The following is an 18,120-nucleotide window of genomic DNA, read 5'->3' as shown; positions in this document are numbered from 1 at the left end:
TTTTTTTGCCATACTATACTATGAAGTTATTTCTTTTTTTCCATACTATACTGCGACGTTTTTTTTTTTTATTTTTTGCCATACTGTACTATGAAGTTTTTTTTTTGTTTTTTTTGCCATACTATACTATGACGCTTTTTTATTTTTTTTTGCCATATTATACTATGAAGTTTTTTTTTTGTTTTTTTTGCCATACTGTACTATGACGTTTTTTTTTTTTTTTTGCCATACTATACTATGAAGTTTTTTTTTTTTTTGCCATACTATACACTGACGTTTTTTTTTTGCCATACTTTACCATGATGTTTTTTTTTTGTTTTTTTTGCCATACTATACTATGAAGTTTTTTTTTTTTTTTTGCCATACTATACACTATGACGTTTTTTTTTTTTTTTTTTGCCATTCTATACTATGAAGTTTGTTTTTTTTTTTTTTGCCATACTATACTATTACGTTTTTTTTTTTTTTTTTGCCATACTATACTATGAAGTTTTTTTGTTTTTTTTGCCACACTATACACTATGACGTTTTTTTTTTGCCATACTTTACCATGATGTTTTTTTTTTGTTTTTTTTGCCATACTATACTGTGAAGTTTTTTTTTTTTTTTTTGCCATACTTTACTATTACGTTTTGTTTTTGTTTTTTTGCCATACTATACTATGAAGTTTTTTTTTTTTTTTTCCATACTATACTACGACGTTTTTTTAAATTTTTTTTTTGGCCATACTATACTATGACGTTTTTTCTGTTTTTTTTGCCATCCTATACTATGACATTTTTTTTTGTTTTTTTTGCAATACTGTACTATGATGTTTTTTTTTGTTTTTTTGCCATACTATACCATTACGTTTTTTTTTGCCATACTTTACCATGATGTCTTTTTTTTGTTTTTTTTGCCATACTTTACTATGACGTTTTTTTTTTGTTTTTTTGCCATACTATACTATGACATTGTTTTTTGCCATACTACACTATGCCTTTTTTTTTTTTCCATATTATACTGTGACGTTTTTTTGTTTTTTTTGCCATACTATACTATGACGTTTTTTTCTTTTGCCATACTATACTATGACGTTTTTTTCTTGTTTTTTTGCCATACTATACTATGACTTTTTTTTGCTATATTATACTATGACTTTTTTTTTTTTTTTTGCCATACTATACTATGACGTTTTTTCTGTTTTGCCATACTATACTATGACATTTTTTTTTGTTTTTTTTTGCAATACTGTACTATGATGTTTTTTTTTTGTTTTTTTGCCATACTATACTATGACGTTTTTTTTGCCATACATTTTTATGACGTTTTTTTTGACGTTTTTTATGACGTTCTATTACGTTTTGTTTTTTTTTTGCCATACTTTACTATGACGTTTTTTTTTTTTTTTTTGCCATACTATAATATGAAGTTTTGTTTTTTTTTGCCATACTATACTTTGACGTTTTTTTATTTTAGTTTTATGCCATACTATACTATGACATTTTTAGACAATTTTTTTTACCATGCTATACTATGACGTTTTTTTATTTTAGTTTTATGCCATACTATACCATGACATTATTATGTTTCCTAAAACAGGGGGAAGGAGGCATGTTGGTACAATGGTTATGATTGTTGGCTTACAACACTCAAGTGCCAGGTTCAAGTCCCGGACCTGCTATACTATGATGTTTTATTACTTACTATACTATGACTTTTTTTTGTTTTTTTTGCCATACTATACTATGACGTTTTTAGACAATTTTATGCAATACTATACTATGAGGTTTGTTGATGTTTTTTTGCCATACTATACTATGAACTGTATTTATATATCTTTGCCATACTATACTATGTCCCATTTTGGCATTTATTGCCATACTATACTATGATATTATTATGTTTCCTTAAATAGGGTGAAGGAGGCATGGTGGTAAAATGGTTATGATTGCAGGTTTACAACCCTAAGGTCTCAGGTTCAAATCCTGGCCCTGCTATACTATGATGTTTTATGACTTACTATTCTATTAATTTTTTTTGCCATACTATACTATGACATTTTTAGACAATTTTATGCAATACTATACTATGAAGTTTGTTGATGTTTTTTAGCCATACTATACTATGACGTTTTTTGGGGTTTTTTGCCATACTATACTATGAAGTTTTTTTTTTTTGCCATACTTTACTATGACGTTTTTTTTTGCCATACTATACTGTGACGGGTTTTTTTTCCATACTTTACTATGACGTTTTTTTTTGTTTTTTTCTGCCATAATTTACTACAACGTTTTTTGTTTTTTTTTTTGGCCATACTATACTATGACGCTTTTATTTATTTTTTTTGCCATACTATACTGTGACGGGTTTTTTTCCCATACTATACTATGACGTTTTTTTGTTTTTTTTGCCATACTATACTATGACATTTTTATACAATTTTTTTAACCATACTATACTATGACGTTTTTTTGTTTTAGTTTTATGCCATACTATACCATGATATTATTATGTTTCCTTAAGCAGGAAGAAGGAGGCATGGTGGTACAATGGTTATGATTGCTGGTTTACAACCCTAAGGTCTCATGTTCAAGTCCTGACCTCCTACACTATCATGTTTTATGACTTACTATACTATGACTTTTTTGCCATACTATACAATGATATTTTTATACAATTTTCTTTTAACCATACTATACTATGAAGTGTTTTTATCTTAGTTCTATGCCATACTATACCATGACATTATTATGTTTTGTTAAATTGGGAGAAGGAGGCATGTTGGTACAATGGTTATGATTGCTGGTTTACAACCCTAAGGTCGCAGGTTCAAGTCCTGGCCCTGCTATACTATGGTGTTTTATGACTTACTATTTAATGACTTTTTTTGCCATACTATACTATGACATTTTTAGACAATTTTTTTTACCATGCTATACTATGACGTTTTTTTATTTTAGTTTTACGCCATGACATAATTATGTTTCCTAAAACAGGGGGAAGGAGGCATGGTGGTACAATGGTTATGATTGTTGGCTTACAACACTCAAGTGCCAGGTTCAAGTTCCGGACCTGCTATACTGTGATGTTTTTTTTTTGTTTTGTTGCCATACTATACCATGACGTTTTTAAACAATTTTATGCAATACTATACTATGAGGTTTGTTGATATGTTTTTGCCATACTATACTATGTCCCATTTTGGCATTTATTGCCATACTATACTATGAGGTTTTTTTTTGCCATACTATACTATGAGGTTTATTTGTTTTTTTTGCCATACTATACTATGAGGTTTTTTTTGGTTTTTCTTTTGCCATACTATATTATGACGTTTTTTTTTGTTTGTTTTTGTCATACTATACTTTGACGTTTTTTTTGTTTTTTTGTCTTTTTTTGCCATGCTTTAGTATGACATTGTTTTTTGCCATACTATAATGTGACGTTTTTTTTTTGGTTTTTTTTGCCATACTATACTATGACGTTTTTTATGCCTTAGTATATTATGACAGTTTTACGACTTTTTAAGCCTTACATTTTTTGATGATTTTATGTCATACTATACTATGACATTGTTTTTTTTTTTTTTTTTGTCATACTATACCATGACGTTTTTATTTTTTTTTTGCCATACTATACTATGACATTGTTTTTTTTGTTTTTTTGTCATACTATACTATGACGTTTTATTTTTTTTTTGCCATACTATACTATGACGTTTTTTATTTGCCATACTATACCACGACGTTTTTTTGCCATACAATACTATGACGTTTTATTTTTTTCTTTTGCCATACTATACTATGACATTGTTTTTTTTTTTTTTGTCATACTATACCATGATGTTTTTTTTTTGCCATACTATACTATGACGTTTTTTTTGTTTTTTTGCCATACTATACTATGACATTGTTTTGTTTTTTTTTGTCATACTATACCATGACGTTTTTTTTTTTTTTTGCCATACTATACTATGACATTGTTTTTTTTTGTCATACTATACTATGACGTTTTATTATTTTTTTTGCCATACTATACTATGACGTTTTTTTTGTTTGTTTTTGTCATACTATACTATGACGTTTTTTTTTTTTTTTTGCAATAATATACTATGACGTTTTTTTTTGCCATACTATACTATGACGTTTTATTTTTTTTTTTTGCCTTACTATACTATGACATTTTTTTTTGTTTTTTTTTTGCCATACTATACTATGACGTTTTTTTTTTTTTTTACCATACTATACTTTGACGTTTTTTTTGTTTTTTTGTCTTTTTTTGCCATACTATACTGTGACGTTTTTTTTTTGTTTTTTTTGCCATACTATACTATGACTTTTTTTTTGCCATACTATACTATGACATTTTTTTTTTTTTTTGTCATACTATACTATGACATTTTTTTTTTTTTTTTTTTGTCACTTTTTGCAATAATATACTATGATGTTTTTTTTTGCCATACTATACTATGACGGTTTTTTTGCCATAATATACTATGACGTTTTTTTTTTTTTATATATGCCATACTATACTATGACGTTTTTTTTTTTTTTTTTGACATACTATACCGTGAGGTTTTTTTTTTTTTTTTTTGCCATACTATACTATGACTTTTTTTTTGCCATACTATACTATGACGTTTTTTGGAGGGTTTTTTGCCATACTATACTATGACGTTTTTTTTTGTTTTTTTTGCCATACTATACTATGACATTTTTTTTTTTTTTTGTCATACTATACTATGACATTTTATTTTTTATTTTTTTGTCACTTTTTGCAATAATATACTATGATGTTTTTTTTGCCATACTATACTATGACGTTTTTTTGTTTTTTTTGCCATTGTATACTATGATGTTTTTTTTGGTTTTTTTGCAATACTATACTATGACGTTTTTATGCCTTACTATACTATGATTTTTTTCATGACTAATTATGCCCTACTATTCTATGATTTTTCTATGCCTTACTATACTATGACTTTTTTGTGCCTTACTATACTATGACTTTTTCATGACTTTTTATGCCTTAGTATACTATGACTTTTTTATGCCTTACTATACTATGACTTTTTTATGCCTTACTATACTATGACTTTTCTATGCCTTACTATACTATGACTTTTTTATAGCTTACTATACTATGACTTTTTCATGACTTATTATTCCTTGCTATACTATGACTTTTACTGCCTTACTATACTATGACTTTTTCTTGACTTATTATGGATTACTATACTATGACGTTTTTATGCCTTACTATACTATGACTTTTTCATGATTTTTTTTGCCTTTCTATACTATGACGTTTTTAAGACTTTTCATGCCTTACTATACTATGATGTTTCTATGACTTTTTATTCCCTACTATACTATGACTTTTTCATGACTTTTTATGCCTTACTATACTATGACTTTTTCATGCCTTACTATACTATGAATTTTTTAAGCCTTAACATACTATGACTTTTTCATGACTAATTATGCCTTACTATACTATGACTTTTTAAAGACTTTTTATGCCTTACTATACTATGACTCTTTTATGACTTTTTATGCTTTACTTTTTTATGCCTTTTTATGCTTTACTTTACTATACCTTTTTTATGCCTTACGATAATATTACTTTTTTATCACTTTTTATGCCTTACTATACTATGACTTTATCTTGACTTACTATACTATGACTTTTTATGACTTTTTATGCCTTACTATACTATGACTTTTTCATGACTTTTTATGCCTTAGTATACTATGACTTTTTTATGCCTTACTATATTATGACTTTTTCATGACTTTTTATGCCTTACTATACGATGACTTTTTCTTGATTTATTATGGATTACTATGCTGTGACTTTTTATGCCTTACTTTACTATGACATTTTATGACTTTTTTATGCCTTGCTATACTATGACTTTTTCTTGATTTATTATGGATTACTATACTATGACTTTTTATACCTTACTATACTATGACGTTTTACTGCCTTACTATACTATGATGTTTCTATGACTTTTCATTCCTTACTATACTATGACTTTTTCATGACTTTTTATGCCTTACTATACTATGACTTTTTTATGCCTTACTATACTATGACTTTTCTATGCCTTACTATACTATGACTTTTTTATACCTTACTATAATATGACTTTTTCATGACTTTTTTATACCTTACTATACTATGACTTTTTCTTGACTTACTATACCATGACTTTTTATGCCTTACTATACTATGACTTTTTCATGACTTTTTATGCCTTACTATCCTGTGACTTTTTTATGCCTTACTATACTATGACGTTTTTAAGACATTTTATGCCTTACTATACTATGATGTTTTTATGCCTTACTACACTATGACTTTTTCATGACTTTTTATACCTTACTATACTATGATTTTCTTATGGCTTACTATACTATGACGTTTTTAAGACTTTTTATGCCTTACTATACTATGACGTTTTTATACCTTACTATAATATGACTTTTTTATGCCTTACTATACTATGACTTATTTAAGACTTTTTATGCCTTACTATACTATGACTTTTTTAAGACTTTTTATGCCTTACTATACTATGATGTTTTTAAGACTTTTTATGCCTTACTATACTATGATGTTTTTAAGACTTTTTATGCCTTACTATACTATGACTTTTTTATGCCTTACTATAATATGACTTTTTCATGACTTTTTATGCCTTACTATACTATGACATTTTTGATGTGACACATTTTTTATGACATATTACTCATACTATGACATTCCTTACATTTTCTAATACTTTATTCTGTGAAACTCCAAGAAACCATACCTCAAGGATGAGGACAGCAGGGTGGTAGAGCGCTTCACCAGATGATTTTTAAACCGAAAACATCCAAAACGTTCCACTCCGAGGCTTATAAAATGTTTTTATAATTTTATCAAACTATACTATCATTCATTCTGGCTTTTTCTGTGACCAGTGCATCATAAATAATAACAACAGACATAGACATAATTATATAGAGTACAAAGTAGTTTTTTATTTAAAAAGAACAATTTATATGTATACAAAGTAAAGTATAAAAAAGGAAAATAATTGACAGTAAGGTGCTTTACTGTGGATTTTGAGAAGTACAGGGATGAAGAGCAACTTTGATTTTTGTAAAGAATATGGTGCTTGTTGATGATGATGTTGTATCAAAGAGAATGAACATAAAAACTTATTTACCTTAAATCTCCAGTAACAAACATATTCACTAACTTTACAGTCACATTTGTGTAAATATACAAATGTTCAATGAGTCAAAGCAGGAGAGATTTTCACAGTCCACAGAGTCCACCTTCAAATTAAACCTCTCCTTTGACTCGTGTCTGTTGTTGTAATGTCGTAATAATTGTTGTGGAAATATAAATTTATCATGTGAACCAGAAGAGTACATGTAACCCTGATTCATGTTTGCAGAGTCTTTTACCAAACGTTGTTAAACAACAGAGAACAAACACCCTGATTCACACTGTTACTGCTTCACGTTAAGTTCAGCTCTGTTGACAGGCATGAATCCTCCTCACAGAGAGCAGCGATCAGAACCGAACTGGCTTCTGATCCTTTTTTTTGCACCGTGTCGATCACCGCTCGAGCTTTGTCCGCCCGTGTGTTCTGTGTTACAACCCAGTCCATTTCACCGTCAGTTATCACCCCAGGCTCCAGGAGTTTATCCAGCAGCTTATGGAGAACAGGTTCAGACACTCTTTTGACGAACTGTGTCCGAACAGACCTCAGCTTCTCTTCTGCCGGGACACTCGGAGTCCCTGCTGGGACAGTAGAGGTTCCTGCTGGGACACTCTGGGTCCCTGCTGGGACACTCGGAGTCCATCCTGGGAAACTAGGAGTCCCTGCTGGGAAACTAGGAGTCCATCCTGGGACACTAGGAGTCCATGCTGGATCAGGACCTATAAGATGAACAAGAAAAGTACGTGTTAAATTTACAGTATAGTGTATGAGTGGCTGCATATACAGTATATGTTACTGCTGCTAGTAAACAGAACTGAAGATGATCTCTGGCAGAAGCAGAATAAAGGCACCGTGGATCAATCACTAACTATTCTCTCCTGTCCTGTTCTACTATCAGGTGGACTGATGCTGCAGGTGGATGAAGACTTTACCAGTCAGGTCAAACTCGTGCTTCCAGACATCTGCATCCGTTTGGTCTCGGACGGTTACAGTCGCTTGCTCTGTGTTTGCAGGCAGCCGGATCTCAAACGTTGGGTGGTAGTTTGGTCCAAAATGCAGATCAAACTCTGCTTTCTGAAAAGCAGTAGCACCAGCGTCAGTGTCCCGACAGTTTCCACAGTAAACTACAAGTTTGATGAATCGTATCAGCGTGTTACTAAACCTATTCTTTCACATACTCACCTCAGGCTGTACTTTCTGGGCCGTCGGACAGTGTGCGGTGTAATTTCGATCTTTAATGAGTTTGCATTGGGAAGGCGCCGGGATGTACACAGACATCGGCTGTTTTCTGCTCACCTTAAGAGACATGAGAACATGTTAGTTAGACCATCTATCCTCAGTTGAGCCCGACTGATAAATCCACAGGACACTTTCATATTGTCTCTTATACGTTTTAGCTTTCTGACAATCCTTGAGATGTGATGTTCATCCAGTTCTTGTCCATCTTTGTTAAATGACCCGGTTATTTGGAAACGTAGTACAATATCTGATGATGCTGATGAGTCTGAGCTCAGAGTGAAGCTGTAACAAGTCTTTACCTCTTCCAGAGGGACGTTGCTCGGCAGGAGAAGCACATTGAGGTTCTGCCTCTGTGTCTTTGGGTTTGGTGGTCGGAGGAACAGCAAAACTTGGCCGCTAATAGGGTGCACGTTGTTCCAAAGTCTCCATAAAACCTCCGAAACCCAGGCTAGGCCGAAGGCAGAGAGATGAGGGACTTTGACGATCACATGAGTGTCTGTGATCTCCAGCGGTTCGAGGACGCTCATTCCGTCATCGGTGATGTGGACGACAGACAGCAGACCTTCAGAGAGCAGAGCTGTGGAAACACACACACATTCATCATCTGTTTCCCCGACGACGGCCTCATCACAAAGGTACAGATCATTTTATTTGATGTTTAGTTGAGGTGTCAGGATTCAATCTGACTTTCCATTTCAAGGTCATGATCCGATTCAATTTTCGATTTCAACAATTTCTTTCAGCACCGACGTAAAGATCAATGACAATAATTGGTTTTATGCCCTGACAACTGTTGATTACATTTCCAAATTCTTCTTTGAACAGAGGCTACATGGTCTCAAGTGTGATATCACAACCACTTTTGTTTGGAAAGTCCAACACTAAGGTCATGTGGTCAAATTTAAATAAGTTATTTTAAATGATAATAATTTATTTCACCAGTCAACTGGGAACAAACTGTGAACATGAAAACAAAGATAAGTCACAGAGCGAATCCCTCCGCCATCTAGTGACTCTTCCTGTAACTGAGCTCTTCACATCAAACAACAGCAGCTGCCAAAATACAAACTGTGGTTTTCCTGTCAATGACACATTCATCGAATCTTTAATCCAGTTTAATATGTGTTGAATTCAACATATTTATTACCATTTACTGTGATTTATTCAGCTTCTATTTGGCTATTGTTTGTTTTGTTGAAGCATCAGAGAAGGTGGAACAAGAGAGGGATGATGAGAGACAGCAGAGAATTAAATATACATTTAACCATAGATGGAGGCTGCTCCTCAAGCCCCACGGCTGCTGCTGGATCTCAGTTACAAGGTTTCCAGACTCATGTTCAAACATCAAGCAGCTATGGCACGACAGAGATCCCATATCTGATACTATCAACATGATATTAAACATCATATACTTTTATCAATAAAAAATCTATATGAAATACCAAATGTCTGGTTTATATAATGGGATCTGTCTGACTGGGGCTGTAGTAGACTGTGCAGCCTACAGGGGGCGCTACCAGGACTATTAGTAATTATTAGACTAGTCATTTACTCACCATCCTTAGTTTCACAGTGTGGGAGGTGGAGCTGACGGACAGCGTCCTCGGGACACTGGATATCGAACAGCGGCCCTGCAGCCGTCTTGCCGGCAGATTTGAGGAGCGTCTCATCCCATTGGACGATCCTGTAGAGCAGCTCCGCCTCCTGAGCCATCACAAATACCAGTCCAGTAGAAGTACACTGGAACCCGCCCGGACCAGGACACCTGAACCTGCAGGACACAGAAGGCTGAATGAGCACGGACCGGACCACACCAGAAACAGGAAGGACCCACAGAGAGGTTTAAACATGATATGATTGTGTAATACAACAGTAACACATTGGTCACTGAAGGAGAGAAGACAAGAGGCATCCATGACGCCACCAACTCTGCAGAAAGCCGTGAAGAAGAGGGAAAACAGTGTTGGCTGATTTTATTATGCGATCACCTGTATGACACTTGTGTAGATGCAGTTTTCAGTTCAGGCGTGAAGCTTGATGGAGGCTGTGATTCACAAAGAAACAACATCAAACAACATCATTAGCAGAAATAAACCAACATATTCTCACACTGAACTGAATGAAGTCATTATTTACAGACGACATCCGAGCGGTTTGAAGCAGCAGATTCTGCAGATACGAAAGATATTAAAGACATCAAGTACATAAATATATTTGGACTCAATGGCCACAGTGTTTTAGTTCCCTCCACTGTGACAGCAGATAAAACAATTCATCCACCTGCTTCATGTGGTGTTGATGTGAAAAGTCTCTGTTCATCATCTTTTCTCTCCACGCCCTCAGAAATACATAATCCCAGTTGTTTTGAAAAATCAAATACTATTAAATATGAAATGTCTCATTGTCATTAAAATAAAATTTTAACGATGGCGTATAATAGATAATGACAGAATTTAAGGGACAATGAGAAAGTGGAACTCTGATCAGGATACGGTGGTTTTTCTCACCTTCATCAGCCTGGTGTCGTCCTCAGACACGTCCAGCTTTGTCTCTGTTGTGTTCGTGTCCAGTTTGACATCAGAGTCACCTGATGGGAGGAGAAGTCACAGATCTGAGTCAGACAGGAAGTCGGAGGATGTGAGCAGCTCAAAGCCTCCTGTCATCACGTTCCTCTCAGACGCTCCTGGTTTTCTATTGGCTGTGCATCAGCATGAGCTGACGAGTCCAAATATCTGTTACTGAGTCAGGGACAGGGACGTGCTCGCTGTTTGTAGCTGCAGCCACATGTTGTTTTTGTAAACACTCTGATAAACAGCAGCAGCACGGTAGAGAGTCAAATCTGAAGAGACTGGAGTGTGAGCTTCTCCTCCACGGCAGCAGTTAGTTTCTTTTAGGTATCTGTGTCTTGTTCAGGCATCAGTTGCACCGACACACAGTTTATTTAATGTTTGTGGATCACAGGCCTGCAGCATCACTTTGGCCTCAGGTCTGTTATCTCTGTAAACAACACATATGTTCCCTCTAACACACAGGACATTATTACAAAAGCACAATCGTCTTGATCAGAATCATCTGTCAACAGTGTTTCTTACCTTGATGTAACGATGACGGGCCCTCTGAGAGCAGATCTCCTTTTTCAGCAGCAGGCTGCACACTCACTGACAATATTTAGAAAGCATGAAAATCATTTGATTAAAATTCGTCTATTGTCTAAAAACAATTTTGCAGAAAGCGAGAGACCTCAACGCTCACCAGGGTAACGATGGAGAAACCTGGAGGGGAGTGATTGGGAGGAACTGCCTGATCTGAACCTGAGTGATGTTTTGTTGTTGGACTATAAGGTGATTTATTAGTTACTACCACGTTTAAATATTCTGATCATGAAACTCTGCTTCCAAACAAAGTCTGTTAATGTTCCTCCAAGTCCAGCTGACCATGTGGCACATACTGCTGTCAGCTGAAACATCTGTATGCAAATAAATTCTGTCCATCAAAATCATTATTATATATGTTACTTTACTATTTGAAGTGTTGATCCATCAGAAGATATAAAAACCATCTCAGTGTAGTTTTACATCTCCTCTCTCAGGCTTCTCTCTGCAGCTCTAGTAACAACAGGTCAGTGAGCCAATCAGAAGAGAGGAGGCTCTCAGCCTCTCTTCTGATTGGCTGATCTATAATTAAACTACATGGACACAGACAGATGAAGAGGAGACACTTGCAGTACTCACAGGCTTTGTCTGTGGAAGCTTTAATCTCCCTGCCGTTGACTCTGCAGGAACAAACACAGCAACATCAGTTACAAAGTTTTGTTTGAGTTAGCTTTACTAATCCTCACGGTGATAATCACGGTTCCATGGTAACCAGCCCTGAAACAGGTGAGACTTAAAGCATCAGATCAAAAATGTATAAACACGCTGCCTCTCAACCAATCAGAGCTCTAGAAAACTAAAAGGAACCACTTCTACTAGAAGACTCTTTTTCCACCCTCTTGTAATTTGCTTTTTATTTTGTATACATTGCCTTTTATGTAACTACAGTTAGACAGTATTCTCGCTATCTGGCTCATCATTGGATGTGAGTTCATGTGATTGGCTGACGTTTCTCTCTCTGTCTTTCTGTCCAATCCTGAAGCCTGTCACTGTTCTCCTCTCACAGCTTCACTGAGAAGGATGGAGGTTTACAGGAAACACGGGTTGCTTTGATAGTAACTGTGTTTAATGCAATACTGCTGAAAGCATCATGGCCGGACTCCATCCTCCCCCCTACTGACCTCAGAGTCTCCAGTCGACAGTCTGGACTCTTCAGGAGATCAAACAGCTCCTTCACTCCTGAATCCTGCAGCTTGTTGTGACTCAGGTCCAGTTCTCTCAGGTGGGAGGGGTTGGACTTCAGAGCTGAGGCCAGAGAACAGCTGATCTCTGACAACATGCAGAACTTCAAACTGGACAAAGAATAAAACATAGAGATTGAAATCAATTATAATCAATCAGATATGTCCCAATCAATGAGTCCTTATGGCAGCGACCCAGGTATGACTCTTTGGTACATCCCCTCTCTCTCCCCTAACTTACTCGTGTCTCTCTCACTGTCACTATCATAATAAAGGCAAAAATGTCCAAAAAACAACTTAAAAAAAAACATATTCATTAAATCAAAGTAAATGATTCAAGTTCTGTGTGAAGATAAATCAGCTTCAGTTGTGGGATAAAGATATAAGATCTACAACAGTAACAGTCAGTGAACTGACCTCAGAGTCTCCAGTCGACAGTCTGGACTCTCCAGAAAACCACACAGACCCTTCACTCCTGAATCCTGCAGCTTGTTGTAGCTCAGGTCCAGTTCTCTCAGGTGGGAGGGGTTGGACTTCAGAGCTGAGGCCAGAGAAGAACAGCTGATCTCTGACAAACTGCAGTTCCTCAATCTGAATAAAGAATAAAAGAAGTAGATAAAATGATTGATAATCGATCAGATATGTCCTTGTTCTGTGTGAAGATAAATCAGCTTCAGTTGTGGATTAAAGATATAAGATCTACAACAGTAACAGTCAGTGAACTGACCTCAGAGTCTCCAGTCGACAGTCGTGACTCTCCAGAAAACCACACAGACCCTTCACTCCTGAATCCTGCAGGTCCCAGTTTCCACTCAGGTCCAGTTCTCTCAGGTGGGAGGGGTTGGACTTCAGAGCTGAGGCCAGAGAAGAACAGCTGATCTCTGACAACCTGCAGAACCTCAGTCTGAATAAAGAATAAAACATGTAAATAAAAAAATGAGTAGAGTGACTTTGTCATACAATATTATAAAATTTACAGTTAACGTAGATATATACAAAATTCTCATTCTATTTCAATCTTCCTGACTGTAAGAGACGGTATGTAATACCCACACCAACGAAGTCAAGAGGTATCCACACTCACTGTGCCATGGTTGCAGACTCAAGAAGCACATAAGGAGCACATTAACCCTGTAGAAGTGGGCAAAGGTACAGGAGGAAGCCCAAGCAGCAGCAGCACAGATGTCACTCAAGGGAGCCCAGGAGGTGGAGACACTCCTAGTCGGGCAACCCGGAGGCCCCTGAGCCTGTACACCCGTGAGATGGTATCAACAACCCAGTTTGAGAGCCTCTGTTTGGCAGAACCCTTCATGTGCCCACCATAACAGTGCATCTGACTTACAGAGCCCAGCTGACACATCTATGTAACATCTGACAGCCTGAACAGGACTAAGCAGTCTGACATCAGGATGCAGTTCCTCCGCCCCCCGCTGTGGGGCAAATACAGCCAAACTGATTGATATGAAAAGCTGAAAGCCTCTTCAAAAGAAATGAGGGGTTGGACCACATGGAAAACCCCCAGACCCATCAGAGTTCCAACTTCAACAATCCTTGGCAACGATCAAGCCATGAAGCTCACCAACAAGCTTTGCTTTGCAGATGCAACAGCGAGGAGAAAGGTAGTCTTACCGGACAGCCGTCTGAGAACAGCCGGTTCCTGGGGCTCAAACAGTGGGGTACATAGAGATTCTAGGACAATAGGCAAATCCCATGAAGGCGCCCGTACAGCATGTGGGGGCCACAACCGGAGAGCACCATTCAGAAAATGACTCACCAGAGGATGTGACCTCACAGTCCAATTGTCCACCACAACATGCTGAGGCGAGATGGCAGCAACGTACACATTGAGGCAGAAACCAACAGACCCATATTCATCAACATTTGAGCTATACAAACACAGAGCAACACTCTGGGTCCACATCTTGATCCGTGCACCAACAGAGCACTAGTGCCCGAGCAGTAAGTACAGTCTAGATCACAGCCTGATCACACAAACTCTATAGTGCGCGTGGTTCTTTAAAGGGCCAAAAATGCAGCCAAAGGTGCATGGGCAGCATCCAGACAACCATGATACGGCCAACTGAATGGCTTGCTTAACTGTGGAAAGACCAGCCTCAGCATCCTTCAGGGAGTGTGCTCCTAACCTGTGTGAATTACAGAGGAGATAGGGGACTCCTGTTCTGGTTCCTCCTGCTCTAGTTCTTCCCCATCAGAAAAGAGACTCCCTAATGCCACAATAGACAGGTCAAGGTAAAAAGCCCACAGCCAATACAGCGCACACTAGTAACCTGCCCGCAATGAGGGGAGACGGTAGGCAGTAACAAGGAACATCCGCCGGGGAAATAAAGATGTTTACTTCCCTGGAAAAGTCCAACATTTTGCGGCCCTAGTTCCGACAAAACTTGGGAAATGAGCATCGGCTATGAAGCCTCTAGAGGAAACGGTGCTCCAACCAATAGGTTGCGAGGCTACTGGCACAGGCGGTAAGCACTGATGCTAGTTCATGCTAACAGCTTACTCCACCTGCGTGAAGATGAAAAGGAGCCGACTGCTGGGTGACACGCCTCTTTATCAGGGTGTTGTGTCACCGAGGTCACATGTGACTTTGTTGGTATTATGTCTTGACTTCTTGAGCTTTCGTGTTGCATATCCAGCTATTACACACCGTCTCTGGTGGTCAGGACAAATGAAGTAGAAACTGATCCTAACAACTACAGTTCATTTAGAAAACATGAGTCGTCTGACTGAGAGAAACACGAGTGTGAGTTCTGACGATTTAACTGAGGTGAACAGACATTATTCATGACAACTGAGGAATCATTCTCAGTCTGAGAGAAGAACAACTGGAAACATGAGACAACAACTATTTAAAATGTCGTTCATTCATTAAATCAAAGTGAATGATTCAAGTTCTGTGTGAAGATAAATCAGCTTCAGTTGTGGGATAAAGATATAAGATCTACAACAGTAACAGTCAGTGAACTGACCTCAGAGTCTCCAGTCGACAGTCTGGACTCTCCAGAAAACCACACAGACCCTTCACTCCTGAATCCTGCAGCTTGTTGTCGCTCAGGTCCAGGTGTCTCAGATGGGAGGGGTTGGACTTCAGAGCTGAGGCCAGAGAAGAACAGCTGATCTCTGACAACCTGCAGCGCTTCAATCTGAATAAAGATAAAAGAAGTAGATAAAATGATTGATAATCAATCAGATAATTCCTAATCAACGATATTTGGTAAAAATGAGTAGAGAGACAGACAAACTGACCTCAGAGTCTCCAGTCTACAGTTTGGACTCTCCAGTCCAGCAGACAGAAGCTTCACTCCTGAATCCTTCAGGTTGTTTCCAGTCAGGTCCAGTTCTCTCAGATGGGAGGGGTTGGACTTCAGAGCTGAGGCCACGACTTCACAGTGAGTCTCTGAGAGTCCACAATAAGAAAGACTGTGATGAGAGAAAATATAAAATCTGTTAGAATAAAATCAGATTTAATTCATAATAAAAATACAGTGGATGCATATGATGACACAACATGATGATGTGATGAACATCTGCTCTTCACATCTGGGGTTCAGCTCATCTTCTCTTTCTGTGTTTGACATGAAACAATAATCCTCATCACTCTTGCAGACCTACATTTATTTAAGGTAAACACAAGAAACTTGTGCTACAGAAAATGGACCAGACTCAGTGAATAGCTCCCTAAGCTTAACATGTCTTATAATAACTATTAATTTAGCTATACAGACTAATAAGCAGTGATAACTAACATGTCTTTGGGGTCATCAGGTGGGAACCTCCTTTCACCAGTGTTTCGTGTAGTTGGTCCCACGACACCTCCAGGAGGCTAGACAGTGATCACTGGCGTCCCAGAGTCACTCCCCTAATGCCAGCCATCACTGCTCCTCACACCACGACTATTTTCTTTATCTTGCCTATGCTACCACAAACAACACCATCATCAACTCTGACAAAACACACTAGCAGATTCAGCAGATTCAGCAAACAAACTCCCCTAAACAGTTGGAGAAAGTGGCGGCCATTTTGAATGAGGGAGGTAGAGTCAAGGAGAGAAGCCTTTTTGAGCTAAACTCTCCCCTGCCTGATTAGGCTGTGCTCTACCCCCCCTTACTCCCCCACTCTCCAAGACAATGAGGGAGGTAAAGTCAGGGAGATGTGTGTTTTTGGGCTAGCTCTCCCCCGCCGGATTAGGCTGTGCTCTACCTCCCCCTACTCCCCCACTCTCCAAGACAATGAGGGAGGTAAAGTCAGGGAGATGTGTGTTTTTGGGCTAGCTCTGCCCCGCCGGATTAGGCTGTGCTCTACCTCCCCCTACTCCCCCACTCTCCAAGACAATGAGGGAGGTAGAGTCAGGGAGAGGGGCCTTTTTGGGCTAAACTCTCCCCCGCCGGATTAGGCTGTGCCCCCCCCACTCTCCAACACCACACCATGCAACTCACCTAAAACAAACAAACTCACCTAAACACCCAAAGACACACTACAAACCAATTCAAACAATACAAGCAAACAATACAGGCCACCTCACCTGGACTAACCGCATGGTTTCAAAGAGGCTCACACAGGCCACACCCGCCACTTAAAAACACTTCCTCTTCCTGGATTTCTTCCTTGCTTCTCCTAAGAGTCTGTCTATCCTAAGTGCTCCCCCTGCTGGGCCCCCAGCTATCATTACTCCTTCTCATCCAAATCCACTGACTGGATCTTGCTGCCTCATCTGACATGTCCTTTACAACTTTCCTCACACTCTGTCCACTTCCTCCTAACTCCCTCACCAAAGAAACAACAGACCTTGCTACAAATCCTCTACATCCTACTTCCACTGGACAAATCCTAACTTTCCATCCTCGCTGCTCTGCTTCTGCCCCTAACTCTGCGTACCTGAGCTTTTTCCTTTCATATGATTCTTCAACTAAGGCCTCCCACGGAACAGTCAGCTCTATGAAATATACTTTCATTCTACTCCTAGACCACAAGACTATATCAGGCCTTAGCTTTGTAATGGCTATTTCCTGGGGAACAACAAGCTTTCCTCCTAAATCTACCTGCATTTCCCAATCACAAGCACCTTCTAAGCTGCCTTGCCTTCTTGTTGTCTTACCAACTTTCTCTCCCTCATGAACAAACTTGATTGCAACTCTCTTTATTTTAGGCCCTCAAAATTTGCCTGCCTCCGTAACTCTTCAATTCCTGCAGCTAAGCTTTTTAGAACCTGGTTATGTCGCTACGTATACCTGCCTTGCGACAGACTAACCTTACACCCTGACAGAATGTTTAAAGTTGCAGTACCTGAACACAATGAACATAATACTACTTTCCTCCATGCTCCAGA

At 37.7% G+C, this 18,120-nt stretch overlaps 1 protein-coding gene across 6 annotated transcripts in view; it reads right to left on the bottom strand.

Annotated features, from left to right (window-relative positions):
- LOC130180308 (NACHT, LRR and PYD domains-containing protein 14-like) overlaps window positions 1-18,120 on the bottom strand; it is a 99,990-nt gene that overhangs the window by 71,833 nt on the left and 10,037 nt on the right. For 3 of the 6 annotated variants that reach the window (XM_056393780.1, XM_056393782.1, XM_056393781.1), the window contains exons 5-18: window positions 16,041-16,214; window positions 15,764-15,937; window positions 13,504-13,680; window positions 13,194-13,367; window positions 12,717-12,887; window positions 12,175-12,215; window positions 11,536-11,601; window positions 10,951-11,030; window positions 10,432-10,487; window positions 10,000-10,214; window positions 8,743-9,020; window positions 8,387-8,500; window positions 8,137-8,278; window positions 6,972-7,923 (exon numbers count right to left, since the gene is read on the bottom strand). In XM_056393780.1, the coding sequence (XP_056249755.1) occupies window positions 7,499-7,923; window positions 8,137-8,278; window positions 8,387-8,500; window positions 8,743-9,020; window positions 10,000-10,214; window positions 10,432-10,487; window positions 10,951-11,030; window positions 11,536-11,601; window positions 12,175-12,215; window positions 12,717-12,887; window positions 13,194-13,367; window positions 13,504-13,680; window positions 15,764-15,937; window positions 16,041-16,214 (2,287 nt within the window). In that variant the 3' untranslated portion in view covers window positions 6,972-7,498. Of the gene's footprint in view, window positions 1-6,971; window positions 7,924-8,136; window positions 8,279-8,386; window positions 8,501-8,742; window positions 9,021-9,999; window positions 10,215-10,431; window positions 10,488-10,950; window positions 11,031-11,535; window positions 11,602-12,144; window positions 12,216-12,716; window positions 12,888-13,193; window positions 13,368-13,503; window positions 13,681-15,763; window positions 15,938-16,040; window positions 16,215-18,120 lie in introns of those variants that run through there. The other 3 variants (XM_056393783.1, XM_056393784.1, XM_056393785.1) reach the window with 3 other exon arrangements.

The sequence above is a fragment of the Seriola aureovittata genome, chromosome 13, assembly GCF_021018895.1.
Source record: "Seriola aureovittata isolate HTS-2021-v1 ecotype China chromosome 13, ASM2101889v1, whole genome shotgun sequence".
NCBI lineage: Eukaryota > Metazoa > Chordata > Actinopteri > Carangiformes > Carangidae > Seriola > Seriola aureovittata.
This window is presented reverse-complemented; position numbering and strand designations above follow the sequence as displayed.